Source organism: Prionailurus bengalensis, chromosome B4 (assembly GCF_016509475.1).
Source record: "Prionailurus bengalensis isolate Pbe53 chromosome B4, Fcat_Pben_1.1_paternal_pri, whole genome shotgun sequence".
Classification (NCBI taxonomy): domain Eukaryota; kingdom Metazoa; phylum Chordata; class Mammalia; order Carnivora; family Felidae; genus Prionailurus; species Prionailurus bengalensis.
The window spans coordinates 121,179,431-121,205,740 of record NC_057358.1 but is presented as its reverse complement, the minus strand read 5'-3'; the positions used below and the strand labels follow the sequence as shown (position 1 = coordinate 121,205,740).

Sequence of the window (26,310 nt, the reverse complement as noted above, 5' to 3'; positions counted from 1 at the left end):
TACATGTCTCAAAATACTACTATTCTTTTAATTTTTTTTCCAACACACACACACACACACACACACACACACACACACACCAACCACCAAATTCATATATTGAGATCCTAATACCTGATGTGATGGTATCAGGAGATGGGGTCTTTGGGAGATGCTTAAGTCATGAGGGTGGAGCCCTCAGGAATGGATTTAGTGTTCTTATAAAAGAGACCCCAAAGAGATCCTCCACCCCTTCCACCATATGAGAAAACTATAAGAAGTCTGAGACCCGACGAAGGGCCCACATCTGACCATGTTGGCACCCTGATCTCAAACCTCCAGCCTCCACAACTGTGAGACATAAATTTCTCTTGTTTATAGGGGCACCTGGGTAGCTCAGTCAGTTAAGTGTCTGACTCTTGATTTCAGCTCAGGTCATGATCTCATAGTTATAAGATTGAGTCCTGTGTCTGAGTGTGGAGCCTGCTTGGGAATCTCTCTTTCTCTCTTTCTCTCTCTCTCTCTCTCTCTCTCTCTCTCTCTCTCTCTTTCTCTCACTCTCTCTCCCTCTGCCCCTCTGCCCCAGTCACATGCTCACTCTCTCTCAAAATAAAAATAAAATAAAATAAAATAAAATAATTTCTGTCGTTTATAAACTACCTGGTCTGAGGTATTGTTATAAAAGCTATCACTAAGTTAGACTTAATGACTGAACAATGACACCAATAATCTTTAAAAAGTAAACACTATTCCCAGTTCTTGAGCTGTACAGGTGGCATCTCAGATCTGGCCCATTGGTAGTGGTTTGCAGACCCCCGACATAGACCAATTTGGTGAAGCCACATGAATGCGTAGTAACTAAGGTGTTCAAAAATGACTTATTGATAACTCTTCTGAATACATTAATCCAAGAAAGATGCCTTGTCACTAAGCAGAGGATTCAAGAAATTAAACAAATATTCATAAGACAAAACTTGGAATTCTGATTCAGAGTTGATTTCCAGATGACATTTTACCAAACAGAACTAACACATAGATCAAATATTTCTAAATACGTCTAACCTTCCTTCTGGCACAGCGACGCTATGAAAGGCCAGTGAACATGGGGGAATTGTTGGAATCTACAGCATCACACAAGCAAAAACGCAGATGTAATTTGTTCAACAGGCAAATGTGTGAAGGAACCTTTAAATACACTGAGTTCTGAATCTCCAACAGGGAGCCAACACTGTTACCTGTCGTGTCTTGACTCAGGGTTTCCTGGCTGCTGCTGCTGTAAGAAGGCACTGGAGTGATGGACAGTGAGGCTGGGCAAGACAAAGGTGTAGGCAGCTCAGTCTTGCGGGTGAGGGATCGGTGATACACAGGGATGCCCGCATCTTTGGAGATGAAGAGAGGCAGATCTGATGGGAGGGTGGGTCTGCCTTGTGCGTATGGATTTTTCCAGTGGGTGAGCCCAATTGCAACAGGCCCAGCAACATCATAACCTGGCGAGACACATACCTTCGGTTAGAAACAGCAAGCAAAGCCTCATACCATATTTGTTTTTGTATTCCCCAAAAGTCTTAGCTGTGAGTCAAATTGAGTACCACTTGAAATAAAGATGCATGTTACTAATAAACAGGGAGGAATCATTACACTTACCAGATCATTCACTGCTCAACATACGTTTAGTAAGCACATGCTATGTGCGGTTGTCCAGCCTTTGCCCTTAAGGAGCTAAGAATCCAATAAAGGAGATAAGTCGTGTGTTCATAAAGAAAAATAACTGAAAGCCTACTATGTGCTAGATACAGTACTTTGCATAAGTGATTCTATCCTCACAGCAACAGTACTAGGAGACTGTTACTATTTCACTTGCACAGATGAGGAAACTCGATCTCACCTTGTCCTAGGTCAAGTAGCCAGAAAATGCCAGAGGCAGAATTTAAGCCCAGATCTGACTCCAAAATCTATGTTCTTTCCCCCAAACCACAACTAACTACAGTACAAAGATGAAAGAAATAGTTTAAAGCAGGACAGAAATGTCACCGCAGTCTCACGGGAGAAAGCTCCTCTGAGTGGAGAGACTAGGTCATGGAGAAGGTGGTATGAACTTGGCCTTATAGGCAATGGTGGCAACCTAGCGGCCAGAGGAAATAGAGGGACATTTCTGTTCTGCAGATATGTTTTATTTAACCACACTTTTCTTAATTTGAAGCGAAACTCAAATTAAAAGTGACAACAATAAAAGGCTAGAGAGTTCTCAAGAGAAATCCAGCTTTCTGGCTTATCTTGAAAAATTCTCTTGATCTTCTCCTTAAGAGAAGTCCACATCCCCACATGGCAAATGTCAGCTAGAGCAGCTGTCCTCTTCAGCCGGAGTAGGGGGATTCCCATCTGCCACAGTCCCCACCACTCCCTAATACCTTACCCCCAGGCTGCTTCATTCATTTGTCTTACACACCTGACTTCTGCAGGACTTTACATTTGCAACATAGATACAGAATTTAGGAATATAAGTATAATCCAGAAAAAAAAAACTAGAAAGGTAGGTTGATACAGGACAGTGTGGGTCTCAAATGCCAATGTAAGAAAACTAAATATTTTGGCAAGCAAAACATCCCTGAGAGTTTGTGAAGTGAGCATTTCCATAATCAAACTAATGGCAGAGAAAGCAGCCAGAATCTGTCCCTTCTTGCTCCAGTGGTTATTTCTTTGAGGAGGCCTCCTCTGACATCTCCAAGCTTTCTTAACCATTTGTGAAGGAAGCCTCACTAAAGAGTATTGGTGTCTGGGGACTGAGGTGTTGGAAGAGAAAGTCTAAATTGGGGATGGCAGGTGGAGGAATCAAGAAAGCCCAAAAGAGGTAACGTGAAGGACACCTGTGTAGATTCCGAAGCCTGGATGAGGGTGCCTGGGGCAGCCTTCCCACACTGTGCTGGAGACCACCTAAACACAGGCATATGTCAAACAGTCCCTGCCTACATTTAATGAAAACTGTTTTTTTTCTTTCTATGTGTGGCTCCCTCATGAACTGAGCTTCCCTCAAGGTTAGAGGATGTCTTAGTCATCTTTGAAACTCCTCCCAACATCTATTTCACTCTTTCCCTCCCTCATCTCCCATCAGTACCTAGCACAAGGCGAGGCTCAGAGCTGGCACCCAGTATATACCCACTGTTCACTGAGTTCCTAGATGTCAACAGCAAGAAGAAGATGCAAAAAGCTGAGAGGCAGAGGCTAGGGGAGCATTATTAAGGGGCCACATTGAAGTGTTGGCTGCAAGAAAGGAAAACAAGTCCAGAGAAATACATGACATTGACAAAAGAAAGGGGTTTGGGGCCACCAGGGAGCTCTGTCTCTCACTCGCAAGATGTCAGAGAAGACTCACTGCAAATAGAATGGTGCATTTCCTCAGCCTAACTGTGGCAATCAGGAAGACCAGCCTTGCAAGGGATCAGGAAGATCGAGCGTGTTTTTAGAAATGAGGAGTTTGAGCCTTAGTGGAAATATCTATATGGAGATGTCTGGCAGGTAGCTGGGGAAAAAAATGAACATAAGGATCAGGGGAAATGGGACCAGACTCATCAACATGGTAGTTACCCACATAGAAGTCATGGGTGAGACCTAAGAATAAACAACCGGCTTCAGTGTCATAAAATAATAAATCTGCTAAAAATTACAATACTGTCTAATACTTAGTGGCATTGTGCTAAGGGATCTACCAGCACCACCTCATTTAAACCTCACAATAACCATGTCAGGCAGATGCTAATATTCCCATTTGACAGATAAGAAAACTGAGGCCAAAGGACATTATTACTTCCCCAAGGTCTGAGCTATTGCTCCACAGAAGTTAGCAGTCAAGATTCAAGCCCAGGCTCACTGAAGATAAGTAAGACTCACGACCACTAAGCCGTCCCGTCTGGCTAATAGAGCAGGTAGCAGGAGGGATTCTGGGCCTGAAATGGGGCCCATTCCCCTAGAAATCACTCTTAGGTGATTTATTCTTTTCTGAACAATGTTTCACAGACAAATCCTAATGGACCAGAATACTCAAGGAAAGGGAAATGGTGACAAACCTGAGAACTCGCCTACTGGATTGTTTAGACTCTTCTTGGTAAGTCACCTTCCTAAAAGGTGAGTTCCACTACATGGAATGTTGTGATGAAGGTGAGCATGTCTCTTGAGTGAGGGCTTTTGGAACTGCAATGAAGCCAGAGTCGCATAAGACTAAACTGAATGCTGGTGACCCCAGAACTGCCCTGACCATGTTTGTTGACTAAACCTCTAATGCAAATTTGTTTATTGTGTGATCAGTACTCTCCCACAGCTCCTACTACTGGGCCATAGAATGCAATTCCAGAAGTCTCCATTTAACTTGATGTTCCATTATGTTTTTATTAAAGACTAGAAGACATATTACCTTCTATTTGCACCAGAGAATCCTTTTACCAGAATAATAATAGGACCATGTTTTTCCTTGCCTTGATCCTTCATTCAGAAACTTTGCTTAAATCCCTCTTCTCTTTCCACATTTCTAAGCTCCTCTGGAGTCATTATACAGAATAGAGCACAGTGCAGAAATGTTATGTTTAAAAGTCCCAAGGAACTCTGCACTCTCCTCAACTTCAGATTTTACCATTTCTTTTCTAAAATGATAGCTGACTAATAGTATACACTTAATTTTGAAAAGGCATCATTCACATAGCTAACAAGCCTTTTCTTTTTTTTAGTTTAGAAAATCACCACATCATTTACTCCAGAAATGGAGTTCATTAGCAAATATTTTAATTCATGCTATTGATACAAATTAGCTATGATCATTCCCGCATGATTATAATGGAGTATAAATGGATCAGCCTAAATTCGCAATGAGGTCAAAGTATTTTGAGAGGATAAGGAACTATCCAGGGGAACAGCTGGCACCCAAATGTCTAAGAGGCAAGTAATAGAAAATGTCCACATTGGTAGCCAACCCATTCTCCCTCACCCATTATCCTATCCCTTGGTGGACAGTGGGGTAGGAGCAAAGGTCTCAGTTCCCTTGGAGTTTTATGTCAACATATCACCCCAAATTGTGAAGAGAGACATGTAAGGAACACTCAAAAATTATAAACTGCTTTGAGGAAAAAATGTCAATTAACTATGAAGTTCTTAAATCTCTCAATTTAATCTCTCCGGGAGTTCACTACCAGAATGTAAGGAATTATCCAAGAGTCTCATGGATAAACAGAAAGATTTCAGAAGGAGTCTTTTTCTGTTTCTTAGTTGTTTTTGTTGTTATTTTGTTTGGCAATTTTTCTTTTGGCAGGACATAGGTTCCTACAAGGAACTATTAACAGGGAGTCCACGAGTATGCTATTTTCTTAAATGGAGTGTTCTGTAGGGGAAGCACTGCAGTGCAGGAAATGAAAGAGAACAAAAAGAGCTTTAAAAAAAAGAACATCTCTGGATGATCCAGAGATCTGTCCTCCCTCGAGTGCTTTGGAATCTACGGTTGTTAATTATTTTCTGCCTTTACTATAAATATTGCAAAGTGCAAAAAGCATTTGGTACTGGACAGACTGTGGGAAGTGAACACTGCTTGACGCCTGTGCAGAATCCATCCCCCTCCTTCCTCCCAACAGAGTCCCACTTTGGCAACTGAGGGTACCCCTACCCAGACATGGCACTCAGGGCAAGCTGACATCCTCCTCTTTCCTCTGCATGAACTCTGATTCATCTAAAGAGATGCTCATCTCCTCTGAATCATGATTGGTTCAAGGGTGGTCATGTGACCCAATCCTGCTCAATGAGATAGGAGCAGTCTCTGAGGGCTTCAGGGGGAAGTCGCAGTTCCTCAAGTCAAAGCCTGAGGAAGGCACCAGAGCTCCTCTCCCTCTGATCACTGTTGTGTCTGAATGCAATTCCTGGAACTGTGGTGGCCAGATGGCTGCCACACTAAGATAAATTCTCCCACAAAAGCAAAGGGGAGAAAGTCTTTCACAACATCACTGAATAGCTTAATCATCTGGTCCTAACGGCAGGCCTGCATCTGGTCATCCTGTTATGTGAAATAAATTTCCTTATGGTTTCAGCCACTTTGAGTCAGGGAACCGAAGCAACATTTAAAAGCCTTTCAGTTACCCCATCACCTTCTGAGAAAACTAAGTGTCATACCCACCTCCCCTTCAGAAGCGACTCCCTAGGGCAGTAAGACTTGCTATCTTAGTTTCCTAGGGCTGCTAAGGAAGTACCACAAACAGGATGGCTTAAAAGAAAACAGAAATTTGTTCTCATAGCTTTGGAGGCTAGAAGTCTGAAATCAAGATGTTGACAGGGCTGTGCTCTCTCTGAAGTATCTAGGGGAGAATCTGTTCCATTCCTTTCTCTTAGCTTCTGATGTTGCTGGCAATCCTTGGTGTTCCTTGACTTGCAGATATATCCCTCTAATCTCTGCCTCCATCATAACATAATGTTCTCCCTGTGTGTCTCTGTGTCTCTTCTCCTCTACTTACAAGGACACCAGTTCTACTGGATTAGAAGCCCACCCTAATGGAGAATAACTTCGTCTCAACTTGATTGTATCTGCAAAGACCCTATTTCCAATAAGATCACATTCAGAAGTTAGGACTCCAACATATCCTTTCAGGGGACATAATTCAACCCATAACATGCTGACATAGTGGCCGAAGCTGACTAGACTAGGTGCAATATGATGACTTATAATAAATATATACTTGGTCATTGAGATGGCCAAAATATATTTTCCAGATATATTTGGTCTTCATCCACACACAGTACCTGAAAACGCTTCAGAGCCATAAAATTTAGTGACAAGGATGTCTTGTTACTAATGAAGGTGACTTTTTGTGTAAGAATTGAATTGAAATCTCAGACACTGGGCTGGTGTCTAAAAATCGCTTTGTACTGTGGAGGTGGGGGGAGGGTACCCACACACACACTGAACTTGGGTCTGGGAACCCAAAAAGACCAGGAAAGGGCACTAGGCCCATGGCAAATAACAAGAGTGTCATCTAATGGGAGCTAGATTACCTGGGTTCAAATCCCAGCTGTTACTACCCACGCATCTTCCAGGAACTTTTTAACTTCTCTAGAATTTAGCTTCCTCATCTGAAAAATGGGGAAAATAACAGCATCTAACTCGTAAGATTTTTGTGAGGATTAAATGAGTAAATACAGAAAAAGTACCTAGAAGAGAGCTTGGCATGGAGAAAGCTCTCATGTGGTCCTCCCTATTTACCCTCCACTTTCATTGACAAGTGTCTTAAAAGATAAGTTTCTATTCATAGCTCTTCACTCTTTATTCCAAACTTTGCAACCTGACTTCTCTCCCACCATCCATTGCCGTGGCTCTCAGGGATGTCCCCAGGGCAGTCCCTGAATTCTAACCCTCCTCAGCCTCTCCTAGAAATTCCCTAGGCTTTCCAAAAACCATGCTCACTTGGTCTTCCTACCTCTGTCATTATTTCCATTAACTATGCTTCCCTCAAAGACTGGGAGCTGGCCCTCCACTCATTCAATATACTGACTCTTATAATCTCATCCTCTTGGAAAAATTCTACTGACTCCTCTGTGCAGAGAATGTCAATATCTTCATCTCCTGCCCATTCCCTCCTGTGGGTCATTCTGAGGTGGGAGTCTCACAGGCACCTCAAACCCACCACATCCAAGCAGTAGCCATCAAGTCCTCTTCCTGACTGCTATATTTCTAGAGATGGCTCAGACTCCCTGTCACCCTGAATCAAAGTCTCAGGGCACTTCTGTCTTTCCCTCATCCAATCAATGACTAGTCCTGCCAGTTCTCCCACACCTCTCCCTCCAGACCTGCTCTTTATCGCACCTGCCAAGTTCATTACTGTCTCAAGTCAAAATTAAAGTCACAGCTACTTACTCTATTATGACGTGAGATCCTCTGCCCGGCATGAAATCCACCTTGTTCACCATCAAAATCCCTTCTTTCATCCATGCATTCATCTTGTCATCCTCCTGCTCTGAACCTCCCACTACTCAACAAAAGTCTTTAGGAATGTCACTGTAGGTTGTTTGGTGTTTTCACACCAGGGTCCATGAACTCTCCACAAGAATTTTTTTAACTGCTTTTATTTTTCATTTAAAATCTAATTTAAGGGGCGCCTGGGTGGCGCAGTCAGTTAAGCGTCCGACTTCAGCCAGGTCACGATCTCGCGGTCCGTGAGTTCGAGCCCCGCGACAGGCTCTGGGCTGATGGCTCGGAGCCTGGAGCCTGTTTCCGATTCTGTGTCTCCCTCTCTCTCTGCCCCTCCCCCGTTCATGCTCTGTCTCTCTCTGTCCCAAAAATAAATAAACTTTGAAAAAAAAATTAAAATCTAATTTAATCACTTAAAATTAATAGATGCATATTGCAGACCAAGTTCTACCACTTAATTTTAGTGCCTAGATTTGTTTTTGTGTTTCCATCAAGTTGGCACCAATTGGTACACTCAATGAGAAAAGGAGACAGATGGATATGTCAAGGTGCATCCACACCAAATGAAGATCCAATAACCTCACCAGCATTAGCAGAGATTTCACAGTGAGTTGAACAGAGAAAGGTGGGGGCAGAGCAGAGTTATCATAAATACGTAGCAGTAAAGTTGTACTCAACTCAAAGATCCCATGCTGCTGCAGCCAGTCCCACATTGCATTACAAGAAGTGATTGTATTTTGGCAAAATAATGATGTCTATAATATTAATGTGATAAATTTGTAATTTTTTGCTTTACAGTGTTTTAAACTTTATTTATAAATTCAATTTGATTTGAATGGCCATTGGTATGGCTATAAGGTATTTATACTTAGTTTTATGTTTGAACATACTTAAGTATTATTATAATAAAAATAATTTAAACCAATTTTAGAGGTTCATAATCATTATTTGCTTTTATAGGTGTCCACATTACTAAGGTTTGAGAAACGATGATATAGTGTTTTAGAGCATGAACTTTTAGTGTCAAGCACACCTGGATTGAAACCATGGATACATTAATTATTGGCTAGATGGTAAAGATCGAATTTTCTCATCTGTGAGATGGAAAAGTAATAATACCTTCCTCATACAGTCCTGATTAAGCAAAATAATGTATGTCGAAGGCCAAGAGCAGCAATAGCTAAATATAAATCTTAAAAAGTCAGTTTTAATATCAAGTACATAATAATCAGGTGATATACAAATTAAAGAGTTAAAGTAAATGATGAAACATTGGGAAAACGTGGGGATTTTTTTTTTTAGCTTTTCCAACCACATTGCCTCCAGCAATATCCATGCAAAAGCACTAACAATCCACAAGAGGGTGCCCCAGCAAGAAAGTCCGCAAGCATTTGCTCTGATTCTGGAAACACAGACTCCTGCTATTATACTACCCTGGGCCTTTCCAGGCAATAATAATTTTTATAAAACAAAATGTCACAATTGCTCACCTATGGTGATCTGGCTGACACAACTGTAGTAGCTGCCTGTCGTGGCGGAGGAAAGGTTATAACTCCCACTGCTCACATCTCTGTCTGTTAAGAAAATAAGAGACAGTGGATTACATCCTGATAGACACCACGAACACAGTGTAAATATATGACCGTTGGTAGATTAACCAGCTCCCTGTTCTGGGCAGTCTCATACTCCTTTATCAGTTCATTCATTGGTACTTACCTAGTACTCAGTGCCAGGCACTTGAAACGTTCAGCCAACAATCCAGACAGCCCCACACAGGCAATTTCAGTTGGATGCCACTATTATTGTAAGGGGGGTGACAAAGGATGCTGAAGTGCAGGGACAGTCAAGAGAACACTTGATCTAGAGAGGGTAGCAGGGAAGGCTTCCGGGAGGAAGCGACATATAAATTAAACCTAAAGATGAGTACCACCTCACTAAGCCAAAGAGGGAGGAACTGAGGGGAAAGATCCAGGCAGAGGCTTCATTATGTCTGGAGGCTCAGAGGCCACAAATAGCCTCCTGAGTTAGCAGCTGAGCACAGAAAGAGAAGGAGAGGTGCACAGCAGCTAGACTACGACAGGTCTTATAAACCATGTTAACAAGTTTGTCTTTTGCCTAAAGAACAGGATCCCATTTTCACTTTAGAAAGGTCACTTTGAGGCCATGTGGAGAACAGACTGGAAGAAGCAAGATGAGAGGCAAAAGACTCCTTTCTGAGGCCGCTGCAATAATCCTGATGAGCAGTGAGGGTGGCCGAGCCATGGGAGATGTCCCAGTGGATACCACAGACGTGGATGCAGCTCCCTTCAGAGCTAAAAGTACAACACGCTGTACTGAATTCCTCACAATTGTGAACAGAAAATGTTGTAGGCCCAGGAGCCAAAGAAACCCAAAGCCTCCGCTGACATAGCATCTTAGCATTTTCCTCCACATCACCTCACGCATGAGGTCAGACAGGCAGTCATCACCCCCACGCAGCCCAACCCTATTCTCTGATGGAAAGGCTGAGAGTCTGGGCACCAGGGTCACATGACAGCATGAGGCAGAATGGAGCCCACATCGAGGTCAGAACATTTCAAATTGTTTATGAAACACAGCAGGGCACAAATAAGTGATTTTAAAATATCAAAATAAATATATATTTTCTAATATAAAACTTTTCAGGTTATGACAGTTATTATGATCATGGTTACAAAACTGACCTAAAAGAATTATTTAAATACGTTATGTAATAACATATTTCCTAGTATGTAATACTAGGAAAACTTTGAAACTCTGATCTACAAATGGTCTCAGGGAAATAAATAATTACTAAGAATAAGTCAGTTGTGCTCCAAGAGAAGGGTTTATAGAAACATTCTGAGAGTCAGATTTTAGTGAGAGCACAATATGGATTGGTAGAAAAGATAGCTTTATACGTAAACACTCTTGGGAGGAAATAATAGCAGGTACTTCTGCAGGGACGTCCCTATATGCCTGGGGTTTGAAAGCACTTGGGGAATATTAAAAAAGCAAATGGTGAGCCAGAGGGCAGAGAAATGGTGGTGGCCCTCAGAAGCCACATAAAGGCCACTGTATGTCCACAAACAGGGAGGTAAAATTCAAACTAATTTTAACAGGGGAAAAATAATTTTAGTAAGTGCATGTGGCCAACTCATCCTCTAAGAAACATCCCCAGACCATTGCCACTCTGTAAGGTGCTTCCTGAGCATCAGACACGCCCCCAACAGCACTGAGCAGGCAAGACTGCACTGGTTGACATGGACCCTAAACCATGGGCTTGTCAAGAGCATACCCATGCCTTATTCAATTTGTAATTTCCAGAATTTAGTGCTGTGCCTGTCATCAGGTGAATTTTTGGAACATGTTCATTGGTTGCAAGAAAGAAAAAAAGATGCATGAAATTAAAAAAATTAAAAATGACCATTTCCCCTTCTTGTTAGCATAACTTCATTAGAGGTGGCTGGGATCAAAAAGAACACTGGGCTGGGAATCCGCAGGCCAGTGTTGGCCCAGTTCTTCTGCATATAAACTCTTACAACTTGGTTGAGCTGTTGACTGTTTCTACCTGACAGTGACAATAATGCTTATCTCACTTTTTTTTTAGTGGTGGTTGGGGAGGTGATGTGATATGGTTAATAAAAATAAATAGGCTACACAAATGCATAGTTAGCAAATAATTCAGTATATATTTGTGGAATCAGCTGAATCAACAAAATCCAGACCTAACATATACCTAGCTACTCTAAAGTTGTCATTCCTAATTCTTCATAAACCCTTAACTAATGAACTGTCCTTAAAAGATTTTTGGAAGGAAGGAGACCTGCAAGGGATAAGGTCAATGGCATCAAAGGTGATATATAAATAAATATATACAGAGAAAGAGATTCACAAGCTCAGAAGTAGCTATGCATGGGGAGAAGAGAAAAGAAATGAAGGAGAAAAGCATACTTAGAAATTAGTAATCAACAAAGAAACAGGATGCTTGAATAAGGAATGAATCCATGGAAAGAGGCTGTAAATAAAACTTAATGGTAAAACAACTGAAATTTGAACAAAAGCTGAATGGTAAAACTAGGGCACAATTTGGTGGCAATATTTTGAAGAGACTCAAAGGGCAAAAGTATAAAGACCTGTGGCAGTTATGGAACAAGATGACTCTGTGGAAAGGAAGATGTTTCCCCTGTACAGGAATTAAAACAAAAAAGCTAGATTTTTTTGGAGGGCTAAATATCCATTTAATCCTTTAGGAACCAATTGCAGTTAGAGAAAAAAATCAGGTTAACTAGTGGGAAAACTTGAGACTATGAATGAGATTAATAAACCTTGAGGGTTCTGGAGTCAGTATCTAAATTAGACACCTGGCTCCAACCCTTGGGCACATTACTTCATCTCTATGAGGCTCTGTTTCCTCATATGTATGATGAAAATAATAAAAGCACTTACCCTATAAGGCAACACACAGAAAGTGTTCAATTAGTGTCAGCTAATCTTTATTTTATACTGCAAAAGAATGAGGATATCCATAAAATGGAATGCCATATAGCAAAGAAAATAAATGAAGTAAAGCTACACAAAATATTATAGATCCATCTCACAATACTGAATGAAAGAAGCAACCAAAAAACAATTCGTGATTCTATTGGTGAAGTGTCAACAACAAAACTAAATTGTTTACGGATGCATATGTGGATGGTAAAGATAAGTAACATGGATGGTAGAGGGACGCCTGGGTGGCTCAGTCAGTTAAGCCTCTGACTTAGAGTCAGGTCATGATCTCATGGTCCATGGGTTTGAGCCCCATGTCTGCCTCTGTGATGACAGCTCAGAGCCTGCATGCAACCTGCTTTGGATTCTGTGTCTCCCTCTGTCTCTGCCCCTACCCTGCTCACACTCTGTCTGTCTGTCTGTCTCTCTCTCAAAAATAAATAAAACATTAAAAAAAAAGAAAAGTAACAAATTAATTAGCATTTGGTGGTTCCATTTGGTGGAAAAGAAGCAACTTAGATTTGGGAGAGAGTATGGGCAGCAGGGGTGGGTTCTGCAGTACTGAAAATGTTCTGTTTCTTGACTTAGGTGGTGGTCACATGGTATTCATTTTGTAATTATTTGTTAAATTATAAATTTCTCTCCCTCCCCCCTCCCTGTACATATACTACAACTCACAGTAATTTTTTTTAAAGAAATAAAGAGGGGCAGAAATTATGACAGGGCAAACCAGGAATGCAAATTCTGAAAAAAAAATATCTAAGAAAATGAGACAGTGGTAGAATCAGATAATACTAGTTACTGAGCACTTGACCTTTACCAGGCACTATGCTAAACATTGATTATTTCATTTACATCCCTAGGTCATTTAAGCTTCAAAACAACTCTTATTAGGTAGGTATGATTATGCCACTATACAGATCAGGAACTAGAGGTTCACAAAATTACAGAACGTGCAGAACTCACACTTCTGAGAGGTCACAAAGCTGGAATTAAAACCCATGTTTGTCTTACATGAGAGCAGAGGTGAAGACAGAAGGAGAACAGATTATTATTGCAAGCTGGGTTAGGTAGAGTCCTCTGGTATCTGGTGCTATACCTGTGGTAGTCATTTCTCTGATGTGCTAAGCACTGAGGTTCCCCAGGGAACAAGGTGGACATCATCTTATTTACTTCTGTTATCAGAAACGTGTGGCAAAATTAACACACTTTTTTGATCTCAAATTATTTTGGTTATACTCATAAACAGAATGCTCTTACAACAAAAAGAAAACCTCACCCATTTCAATACGCAATCTATCTTACTTTCATCTTAACCACAGGGGGAAAAAGAAAGCACTGAGCCTATTTATATCCTTCCACTGACTGTGGAATTCTAGGAAATATGTATGCAAACCTAAACAAAACTCTCAATATAAAATCATAATTATAATACCTAATTTTGGAAATTTAAAAACAAAGAATAAAACTAAAATACTGAATAATAATAGTATAGGAGCCAGGAGTTGGGTGCTCAGAACTATTCAGGGGAGAGGTCAATACATTAAATTCATAGTTTAAAAAACTATGATGAATAAGTGTAGAATTTGTTAAGTATGGTTTAAGTGAAACTAGAAGAGCAATTATTAAAACAACAGAAATAGACTATATTTCCAAACCAGTTTGTTGTGTTGGAGGGAGAGACAGGTGGTGGGGAAGAATGGGAGAGGGGATTTAGCACACACACAAAAAAAATTAATTAATTTAGAAAAAGGAAACAAATTGGAATAAAGCACAGGAATAAAAGATAAGACAAAGAGAAAATACAAAGTAAAATGGTAGAATTCAGTTCAAATATATTTGAATCACAATACATGTAAATGGTCTAAATTTGCTATTTAAGAGATTGTGAGAAGAATTTCTAAAAAAAAAAAAAAATCAAATGCTGTTTACAAAAGAAATGCTCCAAATATAAGGGCACAGACATGTTAAAAGTAAAAGATATATATAAGAAAAAAATAAAGCAAGCAAATACTAACCAAAATAAAGCCAGAGTAGCTATGTTATTTTTAGATAAAAAAGCTTTAAGGCAGAAAGCATCATTAAGTATACAGAGTCAATAAATAATGATAAAAGGTTCAAGGTTCAATGCTTCAGGAAGAGATAACATCTGTGTGCTCAAAATAAAACAACCTCAAAATATATGAAGCAAAAGTTAATAGCTGCAGGGAGAAACTGACAAATTCCACTATCATAAGGAGAGATTTTAACACACAATAATTGATTGGTGGAGCAAACAAAAATTTAGTAAAAATAAGGACAATTTAATATTGCATATCACTTGGCATCTTATTAAAATGAAGATCTTTAAAAAAATGAAGATCTTGATTTCATAGGTCTGGGGTGGGCCTTTAAGTCTACATTTCTTTCTTTTCTTCCTTTTTTGTTTTAAGTTTTACTGAGATACAATTGACAAACGCATGAATAGACTTCCAGCTGGTGCCAGCGTTGCTGGTTGAGGGACTCCAGACTGAGGTAAAGCCCTCCCCTGGAATCCACAAAGTCTGGGAAAGCCTCTCTCCAAAAAAAATAAATAAATAAAAATAAAAAGGAAGGGAATTTTTTAAAAAGGAAAGAAAATGTTTTCACTAAACCCTTAAGATCATATCATAAATCTGCTTATACACATGGACAGAGGAAACTCAAGAATTCGCCAAACAGATAAATGACGCATAGCTACCAATCTACAAAAACAAACTCACCATACAATTCCATTAATAACTATCCATGCTAGTGCACTGGAAATACTATTTAATTTACAAAATACATATTCATTGTGTAGCAGGAGCTACAGCTGCCTACTGCAGCTGATTTTTTTTTAAATCACTTTAAATTGTTTATAAAGTATTCTACAGAACGTACTATTAAAAATATATAATGATGGGACACCTGGGTAGCTCGGTCAGTTAGGCATCTGACTTCAGTTCAGGTTATGATCTCACAGTTCATGAGTTAGGGCCCAGCGTTGCGCTCTGCGCTGACAGCTAAGAGCCTGGAGTCTGCTTTGGCCTATGTGTCTCCCTCTTTTCTGCCCCTCCCCTACTCGTGCTCTGTCTCTGTCTCTCAAAAATGAATGTTAAAAAAATTATATATAAAATGATACGTGTGTGTACATATCCATGTATCTATTCCCCAGAAATAGTGCTGTGATTTATTCCATGTTTGCTGTACATTTTATAGGCTTACAGAAAAGTTAATATTCAGGACCCACTCTTTCCTCCCAGCCATATAACCACCCAATCTCCCTGGGCTTCAATTTCCTCCTTTATATTGTGACTGAAATTCATTCATTCGAAAAGTGTTGCCTGCCCACCACATAGAGTAGACAGTCTGGTCCCAGGTAGAAATTGGTGTCTTGGGAGGTCTTGCTAAGGTGCTGACGAATCAATCCAAGTGTAGAAAGTATGTTTCCACTCAACACAGTGTTTCCCATAAAAACAGATTTCTTTATTACTGCAACAAAAACAACACATCATAGTGCTGTATACTAAATTGCCATAGGGCTTTCTAGGTTTTCATAAAATGTTTGCATTTGTTCTTTCATGTGACTTTTGCAACAGCACTAGGAGGTACTAGTTGTAACAATACTCGTAGTAGCAGCCTCTGCATCCCCCACAAGACCTGTGCTAGACCCAAACTTCTGGAGGGCAAGGCCATCCTTTATTCATCTTGTGCCCACAGTGCCTGGCTCTGCCTAATGCATAGAAGACACAATGAATGTCTGCCAAAGCCTCTAGTAAGCTTTCAAATACATTAATCACCATTCCTGAATTTTAAACACTGTGCCTGATACTCATTAGCTCAGCTTCCCTTTGATTCCACTCACAGTCTCCACAGTGACAAAAGCCCTTTCATGAACCCTAATTAGAGAAAACCTTTCCTTTCCTTTCTTTTCCACATTACCTATTTGATTCAGTGTTGAAAATCCTATATTCTATTTTCATTTTTTCCAGAAGGTAAAGATCCATTTCTTTTTTTTTTTTAATTTTTTTTTTCCAACGTTTATTTATTTTTGGGACAGAGAGAGACAGAGCATGAACGGGGGAGGGGCAGAGAGAGAGGGAGACACAGAATCGGAAACAGGCTCCAGGCTCCGAGCCATCAGCCCAGAGTCTGACGCGGGGCTCGAACTCACGGACTGCGAGATGGTGACCTGGCTGAAGTCGGACGCTTAACCGACTGCACCACCCAGGCGCCCCCCTTATTAGTACAATGTAAGATTCATGAAAACGGGCTTTTTGTTGTTGTTGTTGTTTTGGTTTTTGTTTACCTCCAGAACCTAAAACAGTGCCTGGCACATAGTAAGCACTCACAAAACACATCTATTCTAGAAACTTCCTTAGTAGCTGTGAACTATTTGTCTAGGACTATGCTCTAATAGAAAACTCCATGTGGCTATTACAAAGAACATAATGTTTTAAAGGAAAAGATTAAGATGTTTCTTCGCAGGATCAAAATAAAATTTTAATTTAATCTTACCCTAGAAAGAGACTTTTAAAATGTGAAGGCTGAAGGTGAAAGAATAATGCGTACATGCTTTGCTGCAGCTTTTTAATCAAAAGGATCCTAATCAATGTTGACCATGAGTGTCTGGATTGCATAATAACAAGCATGCCAGGTGGTGGAGGGCAAAAACAAGAGAAGTCATCAAATACCTCCTTGGATTTATTTTGTAAATAAAGCATGAGTTCCAGTTAGTTAGCATGCATCTGATTGTACCACATGGTGTGGACGCTTTTGGTCTTTTGCTTGTTCCTCTTAAAGTTATTTTGCTTGTTATTTGCAATAGGATAATGAGGTTTTAAAAACTTGTGCACAGTGTACTGCCCCCTGACACAGTCTATGCAGTTATTCAGACACCCCAGTACTGGTCACCTACTATGTGTCAGGCATTGTGCTAGGCACCAGGAATTCAAAGATAAAAGATATCATCCTTGTCCTTTGGGATTTTACAATCCACAAAGGGGAATATTCACAAAACAAAACGGAGAATTGGGTGGAAGAGGACTTACCCTGAGACATCCCCAAGGGAAAGGGGAGTGAGTGTTGTAAAGGAGAAGGGAGGTGTGTTTCAGAGCATGGGCCAAGGTCCAGACACCTGAGAAAGCCTGATGTAATCAGACATGCTAAACCACCGGTGTCCCAAAAAAGGTGGGGTGCTGGGACCACAAGAGAGAAGGATGGTCAGCTCCTTAAGGGTCTTATTTGCCAAACAAGGAAGGTTAAATTGTGACTTGTAAGCAGAGGAGGAGAGCCACTGAAAAGTTTTAAGCTGGAGAATACAGGATCAGATTTGCAAATGGGACCAGAAGGGATTAGAACTAGAGGTAGAGAAACCAGATGGGAGGCTGCTACTGCAAAGGTGGTGGCCTCCACTAACATAAGAACAGTGGGCAGAAAGAGGAGAAAATAGAGTAGAAATATGTTAACGAAGAAGAATCAACAGGATTTGGTGACTGAGAGTATATCAGCTGGAGGAGAAGCCGATAGTAACAGCTCATGCTTACTGAGTACTCACTGTGCACCACACATATGCACCTACAAGTACTATTGCAGTGACCCCATTTTACAGATAAGAAAACTGAGACACAGGAGGTGAATCCCTTTGCCCAAGGTATTATGGTTAGTATGTTCCAGAAAGAGAGGAGTCAAAGAGGATTCCCAGGGGTCTGGCCTAGGTGCCTACATAGAACACAGTGGTCTTTGCCAACCTTTCCAGGTTGTCACACTCTAGGAACGTGTGGTCCTGGCAGCTACCTTTATGCGCCCTGCCATCTCTCCCCTTTATCTTTGTTCATGTTGTTGTCCTTTGCTGGAATGTCCTCCTTCTCCCAATTAGCCTCTTAACATCATCCCCTCCAGGGAGCTATTCCTGACCTATCCCTCACTCCTCCCAGCCTCCCCCCGCCCACTACAACAACACTGCATTATAATTTTTGTTTAGAAGTCTGTCTCCTCTAGCTGATCCTGCCATCTATGAGAGAAATAATGAGATCTCACTCAATCAGGCCCTCCTAGGTCCAGGCTAGAGCCTGGCACATACTTTGAGCTCAGCAGCTGGAGAGCTGGAGTTATTCTATGGGAAACAGGTAACAGCTGGGGGAGGGGGGCGCGGATTCTCCTTTGGACACATTGAGCTAAGCTGAAAGGCCAGAGAGGCATACAACTAGAGAAGTCTAGCCAACAGCTAAGTATAAAAGCATAGCACACACAAGAAAGAAGTTCTGAGCTGGTGAGTTCCACGGGGGAGTCACCGAAATAAAGACGAAGTCGCACGAAGGGAAATTATATCCTATGCTCTCTGCCCCATTTCACTTCCATGTTGCATGGTTAGGCTTGGCTTCCTCTTCTAATTACCAGTACTGAACGTCTGCCCCCCATTGTCTTTTGGCCTTTGCTCAAGCCATGCTTTTTGCCTGGAATTATCCACACATTTGTTCATTTCCTTCCTCCTCCTAATTAACAATAACCCCAGGCTCCAGAGTCAAACTCTAAATCTGCACTGGGGTTCCCCATTCATTATGTGAGGTTAAATAAGTTCCTCAACCTATCTATGCCTCGATTTCTTCAAATGAATATGGGGCTAACACTGGACCAATTTCTTAAAAGTTGTTGTGAGATTTAACTAAGGTAATTCACATAAAGTACCATTATTATGTCCCAGCATACCCCACACTTCTACTTAAAATACAGAAAACTTCACCACCCCAGTTTAAAGGCATCCCACCAAGGGACTGATTCTGCACTCAGGGTCATTGTCCAGCATTTGGTAGGTGGCTAATCAATGTCTTCCAAATGGTTGAGAGTAAGATTATAAACTCAAGGACACAACCCAGGCAAACACCAATATAAACAGAACTCCAAAAAGAAGCAACTTAAGAGATAGGAGGAATGGGGGGGCGGGGGGAGGGAGAATAATTATAAGAACAATACTGGCTCTGATTACATTTCCTTCTTGTCTTCTACTTGCTCTCTCTGCTCAAGCCACACTGACCTTCTGGCTAACCCTGAACATGACAAACTCATTCCTACCCCAGGACCTTTGCTCTCACTATTCCCTTTGCCAGGATTGCTCTTTCCCCACATAAGGCAATGGTTCATTCCTTTATTTCATTTATATGTCTGCTGAAATATCTCCTCAGAGACACTTTCCCTAAAATAGCCCCCACTGTGCTCTATAAGCAACTTGGGCCCCATATTAAGCCTCTTCAGATACGAAGCTGACAGGTCCAAACATAAGTCATCTTCCCGGTTCAGACTAGAACATAGCCCCTCTGCCTTCTTTTGCATGGCCAAGAACAAATCAAGTCCCAGCCATTTCTCTCTAAAGGAGACTTGTCACCCATCCTTGGTGTCATGCACTTGGTTATATAATGAGCTAAAAGTGGATAAGAACCCAAACCATTTAAAAGACAAGCAAAGAAAAATCAGTGGTAAGCTCAAAAGGTTGAGGCATTAAAAATCCAGGATTTTAAAAACTGCATCATCCACTGAACATATATTTGTTAGAGTGCATATTACAGTTACTGATTACCTGAATCTCATTTCACATTTCCAGAATATATAAGCCTAGATGGCTGTCTAAAAGTAAAAATTCATGCTAAAATACAGAACAAGTTCCAATACAAGATCAAAAATGCATATTTGGATGGGAAGCTAATGAGGTTTACTGGAGGCTGCTGCTAATGAAATGCATACATAAGCCAAATTTCTCTCTCAGGAACCTAAAACACACGGTCTACAGTATAACTGTTCATTCTGTGCTAAAGATAGGACTAAGGCATTTATTAAATCAGTCAAATGAATACAAAATTGAACCCTATAAGTTCCAGGAAAGAATCTTAGATCATCCCCCATCATGATATCTAAATCCAAATCCAACAGAACCAAAAGGGAACATTTTTAAAGCAGTTCAGTTGTCAGAGAGATGATTTGTAGAAGGTTCCAGACTGGGCCAAGCTCTCATCAGATAATGATCTCGACAACATTCAGCAGGTGAGGAATATATTGAATGTCCTCAAGTTTGTTTTTCCTTAACTTGTTCACTAGAATGGAAACCCTGATGGACTAACTTATCTTGTCATGTCTTGGGTCACTTTGCTATGGGCTGAAGAACTAATGTGCACTTTGTGGCCAAGTGTATTCACCACGTTAGGGATGGAAAGAAAGAAGAGCGTGTCAAGAATATATTTAAAATAGCACAAATTCTAATTGATATATATATTTAAGTCTGTTTTAGTTCCCTTAAAGGCCCTAAAGAGAAACCTGTGTAATTCTTTGTTGCCAAAAAAGAAACAAACAAACAAAAGGTCTGCCACCCTTTTCCTTTAATTATTGAAATATACTTGCTTTTCAAAAACAATTTCACTTCTTCTGATTTCATTTTCTCTACCTAGGTGCCCAATTAGGCTTTTAAAGTTTCTAGAAATTTAAAGAACTGATTATTATTAACTATCACTGACAGTATCCACAGAGTAGCATGTGAAATTCAACACGATGGATCACTGATCAAAAAAGGTGTAAAAAATAGATTCCTGACAATGAATATGCCTAAAACACCATCAGAATGTTGGATTATCCCCAGATGGTAACCCAAGAATGACAATGTTCTGTGTTAAATGTGTGGCAGGAGTAAGAACAATTCACAGCCCAGCAGAAGATGCATTAAGTTAAAAAAAAAAAAAGTCACTAGTATGCAGTTGGTAATCTTCTCACAATTCCTTATCAGTTCACAAGGATCAACTGCAAACCCTCAGAGCCACCTGAGTGATCCCTTTAAACAGTTATATCCCCCGTTAAAAAAAGACACTGACTCCTTTAACCTTGGCAAAATGAGCAGGGGACATCACTGGCCTGCAGAATGAAGCCTCCATACCAACCATACCAAAGATCAGCAAATCCACCGCCCCCCGCCCCCCCAAATCCGAGGCTTGGGAGATGTCCCTGCAAAACATTTTCCAACAATTGCTCATCCGCTTCACGTTTAAAACGCCAAAACTAGATGTTATCACAGCAACTGATTGCCAGGGGAAGAGGGGGGAGGTCTACTTGAGTTTCTCCCTCCTATAACCCAATCTCGGCAGCATCTCTGACAAAGGTCTACAGAGAATTGCTTTTTCCACGCAAGCAGGAATGTTGATAAAAAGCCTTGTTGGCTTCCCCAGTGCAGTGGGATTTCTAGCTGAGTTGGAAACCTTCATACTGTGATTTTGCTTTCCTCAGAACTCTGCAATGCCTTTAAGAAATAATAATAATAATAATAATAATAATAATAATAATAATAAAAATAAATAAATGTATATATATATATTTTTTTTTAACCCAAAACGGGGGGGGGGGGGGAATGATGCCTTCTATTCCCATGGAACTTTTATTTACAAGCTGATTTTTTTTTTGCATTAAAAGCATATTTTGGTGCATATTATTTTAACCCCACAGCATCTGTCAGGGAGATGTTCTCATCTCTAATTTACAGATGGAGAAACACAGAAACAAAAAAGTTTAAATAACTTGCCCAAGGTCAGTCAGGGACAAGGCAAGCGCTGACTGAACGCAGACCTCCCAACTCCCAAGCCTCGCACCACTAGAAACGAACTTAACACCCGTATCCCTTCCCTTCGGTGCTCTGAAGCTAGTGGGATTTTTCTGGAGACACAGAGCTCCCAGACACCTCCCAAATTTTGGGCGTTTTTACCCCCACCGACTCCTTTTGCACATACTCCCTTCCCGGGTTTCGGGCAGCTCCAACCCCGCAGAGCGTCGGACCCCCAACCCCACGCAGTGCGCGCTGCAGCCCCCTTCCTTCCTTCCTTCCTGACCCTCTCGGGAGCCGAACCCCGAAGTTCCCCAGGATGCTCTGACGGCTTCCCGGCCCCGCCCGCCCCAGCCGCCCCTAGAGCCCGCGATCGCCCGCCGTTACCGTATGCCGTAAGGGAGGCCATCCTGGCTCGCGTCCTGCCCAGGCTGGCCAGGGCGTCGGCCAGAGCGGCCGCCTGCGCGCCGCGCCCCTGGACGGCCGGCGCCTGGCCCCGCGAGTGCATGCGCTTGGCTCCCGCGGCGCCCGGCCGCCCCGCTGCTGAGCATGCCCAGTCAGCCCGCCGCGGTCGCCCCGAGAGGTGCCCGCGGCTCGCAGGTGCCCCTGGCCGGGTCTCGGCTGCAAGGGCAGACGGTCAACCGCGCTTCGGGTCCCCGTGCTCCGGGTCCCCGCGGGGATTGAACCTGCAGCGGAGGACTGGCGACCCGGAGAGAGGAGGAGCGAAGCAGGCGGTGGGAGGTGCTGGGGCGCGCAGCGGATGTGGCCCCAACGGGCGGACGTCGGGCAGGACCCGGCTGGGTCCACTCCAAGCAGGGTGGCCCTCGGGGTGGGGGCGACAGGGTGACGCGGGCAAACGTGGGATCGGGGAGTCCCGAGGGTGCCACAGCCTCCCGGACCTCGAGCCTCCAGCTCTTTTTCTAGGGAAGTTCCACTGGAGAACACGACTGGGGACGCAGGGGGTGGGACCGGCCGCCTGTGACTCTAGGGCGCGATTCCCAGCGTAGGGGACAGTCTCAAGAAGGGTTTGCCTCCGAGGCCGAAGCCCAAGGGAGAGTGGCAACTGTGTCCCGTGGATTTTTATTAATGAAGTCCTTGACCGCTAAGTACAGACTTCTGACCCCAACAGCCCAGACCTGTCCTAGAGCATCATCCTGTCACCTTTATTGGTGTGTCTGTCTCCCCGTGAGGCTGCGTCTAGTGTCCTATTCTGCTCTGCTCATGCTTCAATCAGGGCGTGAACTCAATATTTGTTGAATGACTAAAGACCCAACACCCTCCCAGCTCTCTCTACCTGGAAGCCCACCCATTCTGTCGTGCTGGTTCTCCACTTAAGAATCAGCTCCCTGGCAAATGGGAGGAGAAAGAAAGAAATGGGAGGCAAAGGGGAGTGGGGAGAACAGGAAAACCTAGAGGCCGCCTAACTACCCTTGGGGTCAGGAACACCCGGTGTTTCGCAAATCCCAAGAGTAAATTAAATTCACAAGCTCCTGAGCGCTGCCCAGGGCTTCCACTGGCCTGATGACCAGAGAGTCTCGGCCTTGAAAAACGCCAGCGTCCAACAAATTGGGGGGCGATGCTGTGGAGCCTAGTAACTGCATTTGGGGTTGTGCCAACTTCGGTGGAGGTACTGAGGGGGCAGAGTTGTCTTCTGACTTCCAGATTTTCTCTCCCTTTACCTCCACATTTTAGCTCAGGTAGGGTCATGAAGAAGGACAATCAAAATGAGTTCCAAATTGCACTTTAATTCTTCTTGGCAGCTCTTTCTAATTAGCAGGAACTAAAATGTGGTGTCTGATTAATTAACCTCTCTTAAGGCCACCTGAACTTCTGCCCACATAATACCATTCCAAGTCCTTGAGATATTCAGTGTCCTCAATAAAATTAAGATTGAAAATACTGGGCCTCTGGGTTGAGGAATTGTTGGTCAAATACACCTCAGACTTGCTAAGAGCCCTGTGCTGTCAGTTGACACTGACCTACGTCTTTAAGCAGTCTCATGTCTGCAGCAGAAGGGGGTGGTCTCTCTGCCTCACATTCTTGAGGGGAACAAAGGCCAACAAACAGTTGCGACAGTATCCTGGAACTCAGGCTGTTAAACCTAGCCGCCAGGAGCAAGTGGTTCTGTCTTTGCAGGATTCACAGATGACTTCACCGAGGAAATGACATTTGAAAGATGAGGTTCAGGATTTGTGTGGTTGCCAGTAAGACTTCTTGAAGCCAAGCTTGTCATTCAAATTTTCTTATGTTTTATTCATTCACAGTGTTTTCAGGAGTAAAATATGAACTGCCACAACCTTGATGAAAGCTGTATTCAAAATCTTTCCAGGAAAATGCTTTTTTCAGATGGTAGACTGAGGAAAACTGGTTCTCCTCTTCTCAGCATGCTCTAAACTTGATCTATTTGACTTACTATTAACTTCCTAAATGTGATTATAATGCATTTGACAGTGAAAGAGTCTCTCTGTGATCAACATTTTTAGCAAATTATTTTAATTCTGTAGGTTAGTAACTACAAATACTCATTCGTGATCAACTTGGTCCAATTATAAAAGATTTAACAAATTGAACATTTTAAGATATTGCTGCTATTGACAGATCAAAGCTTTTATAGCCCTACGTCCTTGGTATTCCTGTAACACATAACATCTCTATTATAGCATTTATTACATCATGTTATAATTTGTCTATTTATCCATACACCTCTCCACTGGGAAGCAGGGGCCATGTCTTATATCTCAGTGTATCACAACACCTAGCACATTATTTGGCCCATATTAAGTATTCAATTAATATTAGTTGAATCAATTAGTGTGAGAGAAAAAAATGTTTGATTATGGGGGAAGGATAGTTGAGAAACGGTCAGTGCTTAGGAGACCTGAGTTGTGGGTAAGTTTATTCTATAGATCTCAATCATCTTCCTCACTCAAGAGAGATTATTGCACCAAACTATTCTACGCAACACTTTGGCCAGGCCAGAGAACTCTGTCAGAACTACAGTGTTTGTTCTATTGAGGCACAAATGGAGTTCTTCCTGGACCTGGAAGATTGGAGAAAGAGTCTATGGGTGGGCTTCATGGAGATCATGACTTCTGAAATACATTCAGAACTGGGTATGTACATACATTTTTTCTGGGATGGGGAGAGGATCCATAATTTTCATCAGATTTTTAGAGGTAAGCCTGATCCAATAGAGATAAAAAATTAATGGCATAGCAAATAGTTTGCATCCAAAACATAGCCTTTAAAGAAAACTAATTACAACAATGAGGAATTATAGCTACATATTAGATCCTTTCACTATAATAATAATGGCCCCCTTGGATCCATCCTTTAATTTTCTACACCTGAAAAAAATTTATAGCTAAAATGAAATGACAATCTTTGTTTTTCAAAATTCCAAAATTAAATAAATTTAAATTATATAAAACATTTAGCCCTTCATGATTAAATCTGTGTTTTTTAAATTTTTTTTTAATGTTTATTTTTGGGAGAGAGAGAGAGACAGAGTGCAAGCAGGGGAGAAGCAGAGAGAGAGGGAGACACAGAATCCAAAGCAGGCTCCAGGCTCTGAGCTGTCAGCATGGAGCCCAATGTGGGGCTCGAACTCATGAACTGTGAGATCATGACCTGAGCCGAAGTTGGACACTTAACCAACTGAGCCACCCAGGTGTCCCAAATCTGGGGCTATTAAATGGAAATGTAAAATCCCCAAAACTATTTTCCTGAAACAAAACAAAAACAAAAACCCAATAACATAAGATGTCAAAGAAACAACTATATCAAGTTCATGTTTTAGGACTTTAAATGAATGTTTAAAACACATTTCTATAAAATTTGGCAGATTTGTAACAATGAATGGTACACTTATTTACATATCTTACAATTAATTACATATATGCAAATTTATTTATTTTAATATATATGTAAGCACATATATAAAGTCTTATATATTTATATATAATAATATATGTAGTCTTAATCAATATTAAGATAACAAAATAGATACTATTGATGATTTGATAGTTAGGGAAACTGAGTCACTGAGTGACCAATTAACAGTCAGTAAGGACTGGAGCTAAGATTTGAAACCAGGTTACAGAGCTCATGATATCCTATTCCCAAATGTTGTTGAATATATATAAACCATCTGGTTATCTTTCTTTCTAAATCTTCAATTTAAAATGTTATTTATACTTTTTTTCCTTAAGACAAAATAGGAAAGTTGCACCGAAAGGTGTAATGGTCGAGAAGAGGCTAAGTGAGGGCTTCCTAACTACATCAGGGCCAGCCAGTTGAATCACACTGCAGAAGTAAACATGAACAGTGAGTTCTTATCTCA

At 41.5% G+C, this 26,310-nt stretch overlaps 1 protein-coding gene across 3 annotated transcripts in view; it reads right to left on the bottom strand.

The window, feature by feature from the left end:
- ANO4 (anoctamin 4) overlaps positions 1-22,491 on the bottom strand; it is a 422,446-nt gene extending 399,955 nt beyond the window's left edge. For all 3 annotated transcript variants that reach the window (XM_043562306.1, XM_043562307.1, XM_043562308.1), the window contains exons 1-3: positions 22,356-22,491; positions 9,400-9,483; positions 1,215-1,466 (exon numbers count right to left, since the gene is read on the bottom strand). In XM_043562306.1, the coding sequence (XP_043418241.1) occupies positions 1,215-1,466; positions 9,400-9,483; positions 22,356-22,476 (457 nt within the window). In that variant the 5' untranslated portion in view covers positions 22,477-22,491. The remainder of the gene's footprint in view (positions 1-1,214; positions 1,467-9,399; positions 9,484-22,355) is intronic.
- Positions 22,492-26,310: the final 3,819 nt, after the last annotated feature.